This window comes from Budorcas taxicolor, chromosome 4, assembly GCF_023091745.1.
Source record: "Budorcas taxicolor isolate Tak-1 chromosome 4, Takin1.1, whole genome shotgun sequence".
NCBI classification, from domain to species: Eukaryota; Metazoa; Chordata; class Mammalia; order Artiodactyla; family Bovidae; genus Budorcas; species Budorcas taxicolor.
The window spans coordinates 115,209,479-115,224,300 of record NC_068913.1 but is presented as its reverse complement, the minus strand read 5'-3'; the positions used below and the strand labels follow the sequence as shown (position 1 = coordinate 115,224,300).

The following is a 14,822-nucleotide window of genomic DNA, read 5'->3' as shown; positions in this document are numbered from 1 at the left end:
GGGCCTGCACCGCCGGCCCCGCGCTGCAGCGGGAGGGCGGGCCCTTCGCACAAGGGGATCCCCAAGGCTGGAACCTCGCGTTCGGGGGCCTCTCTTTGATTCCGCAGCGAGGAGGCCGAAACCGCTGTCACCATGCCCCTCTTTGGGCAGGAGAGCCTGAAATCACCCCCAGAAAGGCCTGTGTGTGTGTGTGTTGGGGAGCACCCACACCCTGGGTGCGTGCCCCCCTCAATCTCCTTCACCCTTATCTCAGATCTCGGTGGCCGGGGGTTCTCCAGGTTGTCTGGCCCTTCACGTTTCTCGGGTCTCCTCTGACCCTGGCCTCGTGCCCCCAGGGCCCAGGCCTCCCACGGGCGCTGGGCTCACGCCATGTGTATAGGAGCCTGTGCTCGGCGAGGTGGGGGACCCGGGCGACCGGGCCGGTCCTCTCCCTTAGAGGAGAAGTCAGGTCCCCCAGTCCCTCCAGGAGAGAGCAGGGCGCGGGCGGAACCCCCCTCCCCGCCCCCGTCTCCTCCCTGGCGCCCTCAAGGCCGGCCCTCGCACCTGTCCTCAGGGTTCCCCTGCCTAAGGGTCCCTTCCCCCTCTTGGGGCGCGCGAGTCCCGGGGGCTCCGGGGCTGAGCGAGGGGCTGGGGTGGGGGGGGAGCCCTCGGCCCAGTTCAGCCAATGGGAAGGGCGGGCGCGCGGGGTGTGTGGGGGGAGAGGGCGGCGCTGCGGGCGCGCGGCGGGCGGGAGGGGGGCCGGGAGGCGGGGGCCGGAGCCCGAGGGGCGCGCGCCGCGTTAACCCTTCCGCGGCCGGGCCGAGCCGCAGGCGCAGCCCGAGCCGCGGGCGCTGGAGCGGCTGTCGGCGCGGCGGGCGGGAGCTGGGAGCCCGGCGCGCTCGGGCGGGCGGAGCGCAGCGCGGGGACGCGGCAGAGCGGGGCCCGCGGCTCCGGCTGGGGCCGGCAGACAGGTGTGCGGGCGGCCGGAGCTCAGGCCGGGCCCGCGGTCCAGAGCCGGCTCCGAGCGGAGGGACCCCGCGCCCGCAACCCAGTCCGGGCCGCGCCCGTGCTCTGCCTGGCCGCGGGGTGCGGGGACCACGGCCGGGCCGGGCCACCCGAAGCCTGTGTTGGGCCGGGCCGGGCCGGGGTGGGTGGGGGCCCGCCCGGCCCGCCCATGGGCTCAGGATGCCGGTGCGGAGGGGCCACGTCGCGCCGCAGAACACCTTTCTGGACACCATCATCCGCAAGTTTGAGGGCCAGAGTGAGTGGGGGAGGGGGCCGGCGGGGAGGGGGCTCTGGGGGCGGGCCGAGATTTCCGGAGAGTCAATGGGGGGGGGCGTGCCCGGGCCGTGTGCAGCCGGCAAGTGAGTCTGTGGTGGCTGGTGACTCCAAGGCCCTGACCGGGGGTCGCAGGGGCCGGGCTTGGTGCTGGGGGGCCGTGGGCTTGGGGCCAAGGGGCCTGGGGTTGGGGCGCGCAGCAGGAGGCTCAGGTTAGACTGCGATCCATCGATGGGGGGAGTGTGTGAGTGTGACACTCTGAGTGTGCAGGGAAGGGAGATAGGATGGGAGTGTGCAGGTATCTAACTCCGGGGGCCTGGGTGTGAATGGGGCTGTGTGGACTGAGAACAGGAGAATGTACCTGGCCGGAACTGTGGGACCCTAAGACCACTGTGCTTGTGCAGGTCCTGATGGTTTCTGGAGATTGGAAGCCAAGCATATAGGGTCAGCGCCTTATGTGGTCTTGGGAGTGTGTGTGTGTGTGTGTGTGTGTGTGTGTATGTGACCCATGAGTTCGACCCTGCATGGGCAATGGGGAGGTGTCTGACAGGCTGTGAGCTCTGGGCCTTGGAGGTGACAGGGAGCCAGGGCCCAGGCTAGGTTTTTGCAGGTCTAAGTAGGTTCTGTGTTGCAACGACCCTGTGTTGCTGTTTTTTTCTGTCCTGAGCCCCTTGGTGGGGACTACAGCAGCCCTAATACCGGCTGGTAGGAGAGGTTTTCAGAAGTGTCCCAGGCTAGGTGAACGTTCTGCGTGTGGGTGTTTGCACCCTCCTGGCATGTGTGTGTCTGTCCCCAAGGCTGCATGTGCCATGGTGGGTGTGACTGCCAAGGGCCCTGGGAGCGGGTGACATTCCTTGCCTATGACCCTGTGAGCACAGGACGACGTGTGCTTGTAACCGAGGTGGGGGAAGGGAGGGGTCAGTTCGATGGGCAGCATTGTCTGAAGCAGAGGAACAAGATGATCTTTAGGGGGAGGAGACTGCCGTGGTGGAGGGCCCTGAGGCCAGGTCTTCCCTTCCCACAGGCTCGGGGTGCTTGGGAAGCAGCTGGGCTGGGCGCTGGGGGCCTACCTTCCGGTCCTACCTCTGCCACTGACTGCTATGTGACCTTGAGCGATTCTCTTCCACATCTGGGAAGTAGGGGGGTCTGCCAAAGGGGCCTTTCGGGGCCTTTCTGTCTCAATGGTTCTAGGAGCTCAGTGAAGGAGGGGGGGGAGGGACTGCCTTCGAAGAAACTGGCTCTTCTCTCCAGGCCTGGGAGTGGGGGCCAGGTGGTTTTCCGTCTCCGAAGCTGGTGCATGTGGGGCTGGTACCCAGGACTGCCTTGGGCTCAGGTGGAGATGGAGGCTCAGTCAGGGGTCATTTCCTGTGAGAGGGCGCCCTGCCTTCTAGGGTTGAGGATTGCCTGGGAATTTTTTTTTGGGGGGGCCTGGGGAACTGACCTAAAGATGACCCGACTTCAAAAAGTAACTTCCTGGAGGTCTGAGGGCAAGGGAGGGGAGGAAGGCAGGCGGAGGCCAGCTCTTGATGCAGCAGCGGAGCCTTGCCCATGGGATCGCCCAGGGCTGCAGCCTGAGGGCTGTGCCCACTGGCAAGGGAGGGGGCAGGGTTCCCACTGCTACTGAAAGCCCCAGCATTAAAGGCTAAACTGGCCGGAAACTTCTGTGTTTATAAAAAGCTCTTATCCTCAGAGCATCTTTCCTGGCACAAGCTGGGGCCACTGCCTGCCTGCTGCTCACCCACCAGCCTGGCTCTTGGGGCAGGTGTGGAGGAAATGAGCCCAGTCTAGCGGCAACGGGTCCACTGGGGCAGTCACCTTGATGGGACCAAAGTGAGGAAAGCCGCGCATCCATGGTGGGAAAGCCCCTTTCCGGGGTCTGTCTGCTTACATGCTGGCCGAACCTGGGCTCTGGGTGTTTTCAGGGTTTGGAGCTGCAGGTCCCTTTCCTTGCTCCCTGTGACCTTGGGCCTCTGCCCATGACCCTCCGCTGATTCTTCACCTTCTGCCAGAGCTAGGTTCAAAAGCTGGCCCTAGCTTTTACAGGCTGCAAGATGAGGGTATGAACTTCTTTGGAGTCTCTGTTTCTTCACCTACAAGACGAGGATAATGATGGGGTTGTCAAGAGTATTAAATGAGAGAAGGGATCTGAGGTGCTCACGTGGTACTACCTCCCTCCTCGTCGTCATCTTTTCGGTGCGCCCACTCCCCAGTCCCTGACTGCCCTTGGAGTGGGTGCAGAAGTCCCGGGAAGTGCTGACCTGGCAGGGGCCGCTGATACTCGGAGAAGTGATTTCCTAGGGATCCCTGGAATAGGGAGTGCCTAGGGAGTGCCACCCCCCAAGTCTAGAGAGCCGGGGTCAGGAAGAGAAGCCAGAACCAGTGCAAAAGGGAAGGCTGGCGGCCATCTCTGGCCCTTCCCAGGCTCCGTCTCCAGGCTCAGTGTTTATCCCTCCGCCGCGGCTGCTGACACGCGTTGCCGACACCCGCCCAGACTGGCCTCGGCCCCGGGCGCGCGGAGGGGGCGGCGGGCTGCTGGCAGTCTGCCCGGGGAAGCCACGCAGCCAGCCCGCGGGCCAGGCGGCTGGGGGGAAGGGGGCGCGCCGCCGGGACGGGGCCGGCCGAGGCACCTGTGTCGGGGCACAGCTGCGTTCGTCCCCTGTTGGGGACCCCAGGCCCCGCTGTGCTTCCTGGGGCGGGGAGTCTCGGGGCGGGCAACTGTGTGTGGCAAGAGAACGCGGGCAAGGGCTGGGGACCCCGGGGGGCAGGGGTCCCTGCTCACGTGCCCGCTTATCCCCGCCCCCCTTCCAGGCCGCAAGTTCATCATCGCCAACGCTCGGGTGGAGAACTGCGCTGTCATCTACTGCAACGACGGCTTCTGCGAGCTGTGCGGCTACTCGCGGGCCGAGGTGATGCAGCGGCCGTGCACCTGCGACTTCCTGCACGGGCCGCGCACGCAGCGCCGGGCCGCCGCGCAGATAGCGCAGGCCCTGCTGGGCGCCGAGGAGCGCAAAGTGGAGATCGCCTTCTACCGGAAAGATGGTAGGTGCGGCCTGGGGCGGGGCGGGGCCGCGCGGCGGGGCGGGGCCACTGCGGGGGCGGGGCTGGAAGGCCGTGGGGGCGGGGCCGTGGGTGAGGGGCGGCCAGAGATTGGCCGGAGTCCCGGCCGTTGACCCCAGCCCGGGGCCTGGCGATGGGCGTGACCCCAGCCGGGACCTGTGCGGTGCGCCAGGTGGGAGGCGCCGGCTGCAGGGCGGTCTGGATCTCTTGGCCTCAAGCACTATGTTGGGATTGTTTTATGGGGTGGTCAGGGTGCTGCTTGGCTGTGGTCTGGCGCCTCTGGTTCCTTCCTCCCTGGGAAGATGTGGGCGCGTTGAGCTGGGTGGGCTGGAGTTTGACGGCGCGGCCCTGGGATGGCAATATGCGTGCCCGGACGGAGGTAATGAAAGTCCAGGCTGGTGGGTGGGTGCTGACCTCCGGCCACAGGCTTCCAGCCACCCTAGTCCCTGCCAGGTGACTGGTCTGGGCGTTGTCCTCGAGGCGAGGCAGGGAAGGGCTGCAGGACTCTGGTTGGCTCTCAGCCGCCCCTTTCCTGTCCCCGTCTCTTCCCCGCTTCACCTGGGCGGGAGGTGTGTGCCTCTCCCCACAACCTCAGTTCCCTTTGTCTCATCTTTTGAGCGCCCCGCCCTGCACCCCTTCCTGCGCCAGGTGTCTCTGCTCAGCCACCGCCTCCCCGCCCAGCTGCTCTGGGTTTCCGGAGAGCGGATAAACAGAGCCCTGGGCCGGACTGCTCCCACACCCGCTCCTGCCCTGGCCGGGTGCAGCCCTGTTCAGGGAGGCCAGTGCAGCAAGGCTTTGGGGGACTGCAGGTAGCAGGGGGCTGGAGAGGGGCTCCAGATGGTGCCACTGGGCGGCCCACAGTGCTGCTGCCCTGTGTGTATGTGACCAGCGCTTACTGAACCCCTGGGAGCGGGATGAAGCAAGGTCTGGAGATGGGGCAAGGTACCAGACCAGAGGTTCCTACCCACAGCCTGCTTACCCGCTGTGGACAGCACTCTCTGTCGCCCCGCCCCCGGGGGCAGTCAGTAGCCCCTGGCTTTTGCTCGGGGTTCACTAAGACTGCCCTGCACAGGCTTAGATCCCCAGGTGGTCTTGCTTTCACAAGCGTGCCTAGCTGTGAGACCCCTGGACAGAATCAGAGCGGCATATGGTCATGGGGACCCGTGGAAGAGGGTTTGCTCACAGCACAATGGGCATGCTGGCTGGGAGGCAAGAGCTGGGAAGATTAGATGCAAACTCTGGAGGTAGGGCCTTCCTTCCGACTCTTCACTCAAATCTCCCCAGAACCTTAATCAGAGCAGGTGAGCAGATCTGCTTTTATATCTATCTGCCTGGCGATCTAGTACTAGCTAATGTCAATGGGTGCTCTCTATGCACCCGGCCCTGGGCTGACTGTTTCACTTGCCCTCTCTTGTGGAATCTTCACAAGGCTGGGAAGTAGATGCTAGTTTTTCTCCACTTTGTGGGATAAGGAAGCTGAAGTTTAGGGAAATTAGGAAACTTCCCTTAAACAAAGATAAAGAATCTGATTGCAATGCAGGAGACCCAAGTTTGAGTACTGGATGGGGAAGAGACCCTGGAGAAGCAAATGGCAATCCACTCCAGTTTTCTTGCCTGGAGAATCCCATGGACAGAGGAGCCTGGGGGGCTCCAGTCCATGGGGTCAGAAGAGTGGGACACGACTGAGCGACTAAACCACCACCACCAAGAAACTTGCCTAGAGCATGCAGAGCTGGGAGTGGAACCTGTCTGGCCCGTCAGAGCCCTGTCCACTCTGCTCTGCTGTCGTATGTTGAAAAGGACACACAGTGGTTACAGGGGTATCGATATATACTGCCTGTTATGGCATGCACACTTTTATTTGGAAAGTGTGCAAGCCACTAGTGTCATGTAAAGAATGTGAATATAGAAGTCCTGGGTTCAGGACTCACACCAGAAATTCTGCGATATGGACCAAGCTGGTTATTGCCTCGGGCCTGTTTCCACTTCTGGGACTGCTTGCCTGCTGGGCCCCTCGGTGGCACCCCGAGTGCCTCTGTCTTCGCCGTAGTGTGTGAGGAGCTGGCCCTCCGTCCCTCCTGCCCCAGGCTGGCTCCGTTGGGAGAGGATGGCCCTGGGACCCCTTCTGCTGAGGTGCTATCATGGAATCTGGGTGACCTTGCGGCTCACTTAATCCAGCCCACTCAAGTTACAGATGGAAAAACTGTAGAAGCAGAGGTCAAGTTACCCGCGAATCAAAGGAGACAGTGGGACTGGAACAGGCCTCCCACCCAAGTTCAAGTTAGTTCCCCACCTCAGTTATTTCCCTACTCCAACTGGGGCTGTGACCCAGAAGGTTCTATGCCAGCGCTCCCTGCCTGGCTGCCCCCTTCTCTGCTCTCATTAGTTTCCATGGGGATCAGGTGTCTCCTGGTGGCCAACAGTCTGGCCTGGGCCCTCCGGTCACGTGGGCCCCTGCCTGTGCTGGCACTTGGGGCCCAGGGTGCAGACAGGTCGCCTCTGCCGCCTCTCCCTGTCCCTTTGCTCAGCCCCTTGGGCAGATCTCTGTACCTGAGCTGGGCCGTGTGTGTGTGTTGTTCGTGAGCTCACAGCCTGGTGCATGGGCAGAGGAGGAGAGGCCAGTGCTGCCTCTTGTTTCTGTTCAGGCCTTTCTCAGGGTCTCTGCCCAGGCCGTCCAGGGCAGAGTGGGTCCCTGGGCTCCAGCCCCACGGAGGTGGGTGGCTGGGAAGTGGGGTGGGTAGCTGGAAAGGGGGGCAGGGCCTCCTGCTGGCAGGCGCCCCTGTGGACAGCTGTGCTGTGTCGGTGCCTCGAGCCCAGCTCTGTGTAGCATCAAGGCCCTGAGCCAGACAGCCCCATTATTTAGCTGCTGGGACTGCTGGGAGGTGGGGAGGCCCGACTAGGGTGGGGAAGCAACACGGGGTGCCGGGGGTGTTCTGGCTCTGTGTCCATGCCCCTTCACGGCAGGCTGGGGATCGAGGTGGAACTGGGGGCAGGGCCCAGCAGCGTGGGGCAGGCAGGTGGCCGGCATCCACGCCCCGGGCTCGGGGTGCTACCTGGGCAGGGAGCGATGCTGGGGCATACCTGCTTTCCAGGCCACCCTGGAGGGCGGTGGCCCCTTCCAGCACAGCTCCTCCTCTGTCCCCTGAGCTCTTTGTTTCTGCCTCTCTGTCTCTGCCGCCTGCCGGCCCTGTCCCCGTGGTCTTCATCTCCTTCTCCCTGCAGCTGTTTCTCTTTCTCTCCTCCCTTCGGCACCCCGGAGCCTCCCTCCTTGCCTGTGTCCCTCTGCCCTGGTGGCCTCCGCCCCTCTTGGCGCTCCAAGTTCTCTGTCCGTCCTGGCCTGGTCTCCGTGTCCCCGTGTCCCCGGGAGCCTGTGCGTGGGTGGGGATGGGGGTGTCTCTAGAGAAGAGTCTGTCGGCTTCTTCACTCCAGCTGCAGGCTGGTTGTCATGGTAACAGGGTCAGAGGGCCCCCACTGCAACAGCTGAGCTGTGGGCTGGGGGAGGGGTGGGGATCAGAAGGCCAGCATGCTCCCCAGGGTCCCCAGAGCCTGTGGCGAGCCAGAACCCCAGAGGTGGCCCCATGCCTACTGGTCTGCGGTCCCCAGACTCACACTTCAGCTCCTCAGGTACTTGTGCAGGCATTCCTAGCTCCAGTGACATTTCTTTAGGGCCTCCTGTGACCGGCCACGTGGTGGTGGTTTAGTCGCTACGTCATGTCCAACTGCTGCGACCCCGTGGACTGTATCCTGACAGGCTCCTCTGTCCATGGGATTCTCCTAGGCAAGAACACTGGAGTGGGTTGCCAAGCCCTCCTCCAGGGGATCTTCCTGATCCAGGGATCGAACCCATGTCTCTTGCACTGCAGGTGGATTCTTTATCCCTGAGCCACCTGGGAAGCCATATTCCGGGCTATTTGACTATCTCCTCCCTGGTCCCTGAAGGCCGGCCGACTCCTCACTGTGACACACCTCCTTCTCCATCATGGCCCCGAGCTCAGACACCCGCTCCCTGCCACCCCGTCCTCTCCAAGCTGTGATCCTCAGGTCCCCAGACCCCCCTCACTCAGGGTAGTTGGTGAGGGAGCCCTCGTTAGGCTGAGTCTGGCAGGCAGGTCAGATGGAGGCTGGTGCCCAGGTGTGTTCTGTGTCCTTGAGATGGAGCAGACCAGGCTGAACCCAAGAGGAGTGAGCTTAGACAGACAGCCCTCTTCTTGGGCGGCTGGGGAAGCCATTGGGGGCCCCCCTCCACCTTGGGCGTTCTGATCAGGGCCTGGGTCAGGCTGGAGTTGGGCAGGTGAAGCCCTTGCACGGTGGTGGCTGGGAGCTGGGCACGGGGCGGGGTTGGCTGCATCAGAGCCCAGCAGCGCTTTCCCTCCATGGCTCCAGATAGGGATCATTCCGGAGCCGGAGCAGGGTGCCCTGGCCTGCGTGGGGGGGCTTCGTGTCCCAACCCCACCCTGGGGGCCAGGCGGGCCTGCCTCCACTGAGGATGTGGGCCACTCCTGGCCTCTTCTGGGGTCTGGAGAGTGTTGGGAGGGCGGCTCCTCCGTGTTGTGTCTGCTGGAGCCCCTGAGAGGAGCTATGTAAATATTTGTGCAGAGTGCGGTCTGGGATGGGAGCAGAGTTTGACGGTGGCCTTGGGCTCTGGGGAGGGGGAGCCGTGGGCAGCAGGAGGGCCAGCCGGGGGGCGTGAGAAAGGGTGAGCCTCTTTCTCTTCTCTGCCTGGAGGTGGCTTCCAGGGAGGTAGGGCTTCAAAGAGCCTGAGACGGTCCTTTCACAGTTAAACATCCTCCCGAGGGGGCTTGGAAGGCCTCCCTCTGAGATCCGCTCACCTGGGTGGAGAGCAAGCCTTTCTCTTTATAAAGACGTTCTCTCGCTTCACCCCTGCCCTTACAGGGGGGAGGAGTGTGGACACGGCTTACCTTCAGTGTGAAAGACTTTCACTGACACTTTCCCCCTGATGTGGGGGGAGGCGCCCATGGGGTCAGGGCCAGAAGAGGGGACGCAGAGGGATACCCCACATGAGTGATGAGTATGGGGGAGGCTTGGGGTGAACCACTGTCCTCCTAAGACTGTATTCTTGTATTTAAGGGCTTCCTTGGTGGTGCAGAGGTTAAAGCGTCTGCCTGCAATGTTGGAGACCTGGGTTTGATCCCTGGGTCGGGAAGATCCCCTGGAGAAGGAAATGGCAACCCACTCCAGTATTCTTGCTTGGAGAATCCCATGGATGGAGGAGCTTGGTGGACTACAGTCCACGGATTGCAAAGAGTCGGACATGACTGAGCGACTTCACTTTCACTGTCCCCCTAAACGCTGTGACCCGTGGTTGGCCTCAATCAGGCTCCTCTCCGAATTTGGTCATGTGGGTACTGAACTAGAAGCATCTTGAGGGCCAGGCGGTGTCATCTTCTCCTTAACCCCCATCTCCCCGGCTCACAGCTCTCGGTGAGGCTGCCACGTCCGACTCCCCGACTCTAGACTGTAAGCTCCGGGAGGGCAGACGTGGCCTCTTTTGTGTTCCGTTGTGACTGTGTGTCTGCTGCACAGGGGGAGCTGAGTTCCTGCTTGCTGAACAAATGACTGATCGAATGACTCTGGCTGAGTTGTAGGCGAGCTGTGTGACCTTGGACAAATCACTTCCCATCTCTGGGCTGCGGTGGCTGCCTCTGTGAAGAGCCTTAGAATAACAGAATGCTGAGGCTGGGAGGGATCTTTTAAGAGCATGGGGCGGCTATCAGAGCCAGCGGAAGGTGGGCTAGGGAGACGTGGCCCGAGGTGGCCACCGAGAGCAGCGAGTCCCCCAGTCCTGCCATGCGGGGGAGGGGGGGTCATTGTGGGGGAACAGGGATGGCATCTGGGGATTCTCAGTCTCCCCAGAGATGGACCCAGGAGGCCTGGGTGGGGGAGCTGAGCTGGGGCAGGGGGCAGTGTCGCGGGCGCCCTCGCCGTTGTGACTGCACTTGCCGTTTGCAAGCTGGGACGCAGGCTGCGGGCAGGTGGTCCTTAGCGGGGTCCTCCCCAGGTGCCAGACTCACTCAGAAAGGCTAAGGGGAATCAAGCAGCTGGCAGGGGCCTGAGTGGGAACTCCAGCCATTTTCTTCTTTCCACTCGAGTCCTGCCCTGCACAGAACCCCACCGCCCCCTCTGGGCCATCCAGGCCCTGGCACTGGGTCCCTGCCCCAGTCTTGGCCTAGGAGAATCAGGACCCCCAAGCTTAACCTCTGTGGCCCCTTCTGATGTGAAGGCTGTTGGTTTGCCCCCAGTATGCTCCTCACCACACCCTGTGCACAGACCCCCTTGTGCCCCATGGCCGCCTCCTCCTGCCCACGCTGACCCTGCCAGGCACCCAGCCTCGGCTGCCCTGTCCTCCCTGAGCCCCATCCACCTGTCCCCTGTACCTGCCCCCTCCCAGGACCTCCCTGCTCCAGGATCTATCTCTCAGACTCTTCTCTCTTCCCAGCGCTGAGACACCACCCACATCCCCAGCCGCCACCTTCAGGAAGCCCTCACTGACTGCACCCCTCCATCCCCTGCTTCTGACCAGAGTCCACTCCCACCTCACTTCCAGACGGCCATTTGGGGCCACAATAGGCCCAGAGCCCCTGGAAATTTGGGTTAATAGAAAAAAATGCAGATTCCCGACCAGGGATCGAACCTGTGTCCCCCTGCATTGGGAGGTGGATTCGTAACCGCTGGACCACCAGGGAAGTCCTTCCCTCTCTCTCCTCATGGCGTTTTCCTCTTTTCCGCTTTTCTCAGTCCCCAGTCCCATTACCGCTCCCTTAGGCAGCCATTCAAATGTACTTCCTGTGAATGTGTTGCTTGCATATGTTCTTGCAGAATGTGTGTTTTGTCTGGCTGCGTATAGGTTTAATTTATGTAAATGATATGTGCTGTATATTGTATTCCGGTGTTCACTTTTGCTGCCCGGGAGTCCGCCTCTGAGTCCAGCCAGCTTGCTGCTTGACACTGAGTCTAGGGCTCCGTGTTCTCTGGTGTGCTCCCCCCTCCTTTTACGTGTCCCCAAGTCCTCACGCGTGGCCCCTTTTGGACTCATGTGAGGACATCTTTGGGATTTATCCCCAGGAGTGAGTGGCATTGCTGGATCACAGGATATGCGGACACTTAATTCAACCCAGCACTGTCAGGCTGTGTGTGAGCAGGGCTACAGCTAACACCACCCTCCTAAACAGAGCATAGAATTCCCCTGCATCTCTGATACACTTGGCATTAGCCACCTTGCTAATTTCTGTAAGGGTAATAGGTGAACGTGATATCTTACCGCTTTAATTTGCATTTCTTTGATTTCATGTGAGTCCCGAATCCCGAGCATCTTGTAAGGGACCGTTCTGCTTTCTTTCCCGTGAATTGCCTGCTCATATCCTGGGCTCATGTTTCCATGAAACTGCTGTCTTTTGTTCTTGTTGATTTCCAAGAGTTGCTTATGGATTCTGGAAATACAAATGCATACAGTTAAATATTCAATGTGTATTCTGGATGTTAATCCCCGTTGACTCAAGATATTGCAAATATCTGCTCTCATTCAGTCATCTGTCAGATTTATCCCACAAAGATACTTATGTTTGATACAAGCAAATTCACAGATCTTTTTAGCTTTCTTTATGCTTTTGAAGTTTTGTTTAACAAACCCTTCACCGTCCTGAGGCTGCAAAGATCTACATTTTCTTCTCTTCACTTAAAGACTCAGTCGAGTCTTTAATCCATCCTGAGCCTACCTCTGTCTGTGGTGTCAAATAGGGATCAAGTTGTATTTTTTTTCCGTGTGCTGAGCCAATTTTCCCAACACATCAGTAAACAGCCTATTCTTTTCTGTTGATTTGTGGGGCCACTGTTATCACTAGTTAATTCCCCATATATCTATGGGTCTGTCTTTGAGCTCTCTTGTTTTGTTTCAAGTATTTGTTTGTTTATGCATCAAAACCCCATTAAAAGTATGGCAGTTAGTATGTCTTGGTATCTGGAAAGGCAAATCTTCCCTCCTTGTTCTTCTTTCTTAGAAAATGTTATTTATTTAGTTTTGGCTGCACTGGGTCTTTGTTGCTGTGTGTTGGCTTTCTCTAGTTGAGGAGCACAGGCTTCTCATTGCAGTGGCTTCTCCTGGTGCAGGGCACAGTAGTTGTAGCACACAGGCTTAGTTGCCCCGCAGCATGTAGAATCTTCCCAGACCAGGGATTGAACTCATGTCCCCTGCATTGGCAGCCAGATGCTTTGCCACTGGACCACCAGGGAAGTCCCCTCCTTGTTCTTTTGAAAGGTTGACACACATATTTGAGGACCTATCTTCTCCTTTACAAACTCTAGAGAAAGTTTATCAAGTTCCTGGGAAGAAAAATGCCACTAGAATCTTGATTGGAATTAGATTGGTTTTATAGGTTAATTTGGGGGAGACTTGACACCTTTAGAATATCTGTCCCTTCTGAGAGTCCGGAGTGACTCCATTTATCAGATTATTTCTGCATCCTTTATTAGTTTAAAGCTTTTTTTTTTTTCTTCCCTGTTGAGATCTTGTGCGTTCTTGGTCACTTCCTAGATACTTCAGATTTTGTTGCTATTATAAAAGAGATCTTATCTTTGACTATTTATTCTAACGGGCTTCCCAGGTGGCGCTAGTGGTAAAGAACCTGCCTGCCAATGCAGGAGACATAAGAGACGCAGGTCTGATGCCTGGATCGGGAAGATTCCCCTGGTGGAGGACACGGCAACCCACTCCAGTATTCTTGCCTGGAGAATCTCATGGCCAGAGGAGCTTTGCAGGCTCTAGTCTATAGGGCCACATGGAGTTGGACACGACTGAAGCACCTTAGCACACATGTGTTCTGATAGCTTTATGCTGGTGGAGAGAAATGCTGTATGTTCCATGGGCTGATCTTGTATTTGGCAGCCTCCCTGGATGAGCTCTCTTATTAGCTCTAATTGCTTATCTGTTGATTTTATTGGTCCTCTAGGGAGATGATCCTATCTGAATAACGCTGCTTCTCTCTGTTTATGTCTGGGTCATTGCCATATGTGTCGATGTGGGGATGTTCCAGCTGCCTTTTCAGCACGCTTTCACATGCACATGTATTTGTCTGTTGGAGTCCTGGGAGGTGGGCGAGTCAGGGAAGGGGTGCAAGTCTCCATTTAATGACTGAGAAGCCAGCCCTTCCCTGATTGCGTGACCTTTGGGACAGGCCCTCTAGGGTATGTCAGGAGCCTAGGTGGGAGAGCTGTTCTAGAAGCTTGCTGAGCCCTGGATGGGGGCAGAAACCCCAGCTGTCCTAGTGGGCCTTGATTCTGTTTGCTCTTGCTTCCTGTGGCCCGCTGGGGTAGGGGTCCTCATGAAGAGGGCTGGTGGGGGTCTGAGGCCCAGAGATACCCCGACCCCCTTGCCCAGATTTCTGGGCTGTTAGCCTCCGTGTTCTGTGCTCACTGTTGATCAGACTGAATAGAACAGCACTTCAGCAGAAACTGTTTAAAGTGTTAGTTGAACCCAGGTCTCTCGCATTTTATGCAGATTCTTTATCCTTTGAGCCACCAGGGAAGCCCTGCACTTCAGCAGAAGATGCCACCTAAATCCCTGTTGTTGTTCAGTCACTCAGTTGTGTCCAGCTCTTTGTGACCCCATGGACTGCAGCATGCCAGGCTTCCCTGTCTTTTAGTCATCTCCTGGAGTTTGCTCGAACTCATGTCCATCGAGTCAGTGATGCCATCCAAGCATCTCATCCTCTGTCATCCCCTTCTCCTCCTGCCTTCGATCTTTCCTAGCATCAGGGTCTTTTCCAATGAGTCAGTTCTTCCTATCAGAATCCCTTGGGGGGAAAATGATTCCTAGGGGATTCTGACTGCTGTCCAGACTCAGGGTGGGTTTGAAACGAGCAGATCCTGTTGGAAAGGACAGTCAGTGCCCCTGGATCTGAAAGGGAGCTGAAAGGGTGAGGGAGACAGCCCTGTCCTCACCTGCTGTCAGTGTGGGTCCCTGCCCTGAGCCCAGGATTGACTGGACATCTGCTTACCCAGTACTTCCCTTGTAGCTAGGGCTGTGGCTCTGGCAGAGGGAGAAAGCTCCGCTCCCCAAGAAGCCAGGGTACAGTTACCTCCTACATTAGAGATGTATTGAGTTGGCCAGATGGAAAAGAATGAACTTTTTGGCCAGCCCAATAGTTTTAGACAAACCTAGACAGCATATTAAAAAGCGGAGACATTACTTTGCTAACAAAGGTCCGTCTAGTCAAAGCTGTGGTTTTTCCAGTAGCCATGTATGGATGTGCGAGTTGGACCATAAAGAAAGCTGAGCATCGAAGAATTGATGGTTTTGAACTGTGGTGTTGGAGAAGACTCTTGAGAGTCCGTTGGACTGCAAGGAGATCCAACTAGTCTATCTTAAAGGAAATCAGTCCTGAAAATTCACTGGAAGGACTGATGCTGAAGCTGCAACTCCAATACTTTGGCCACCTGATGGGAAGAACTGACTCATTGGAAAAGACCCTGATGCTGGGAAAGACTGAAAGCTG

General features: G+C 58.8%; 1 protein-coding gene across 1 annotated transcript in view; it reads left to right on the top strand.

Moving 5' to 3' along the window:
- Positions 1–1,164: 1,164 nt before the first annotated feature.
- The window catches only part of KCNH2 (potassium voltage-gated channel subfamily H member 2), a 35,467-nt gene continuing 21,809 nt past the window's right edge, over positions 1,165–14,822 (top strand). The window contains exons 1-2 of the mRNA XM_052638496.1: positions 1,165–1,240; positions 4,066–4,296. Of these exons, the coding sequence (XP_052494456.1) occupies positions 1,165–1,240; positions 4,066–4,296 (307 nt within the window). The remainder of the gene's footprint in view (positions 1,241–4,065; positions 4,297–14,822) is intronic.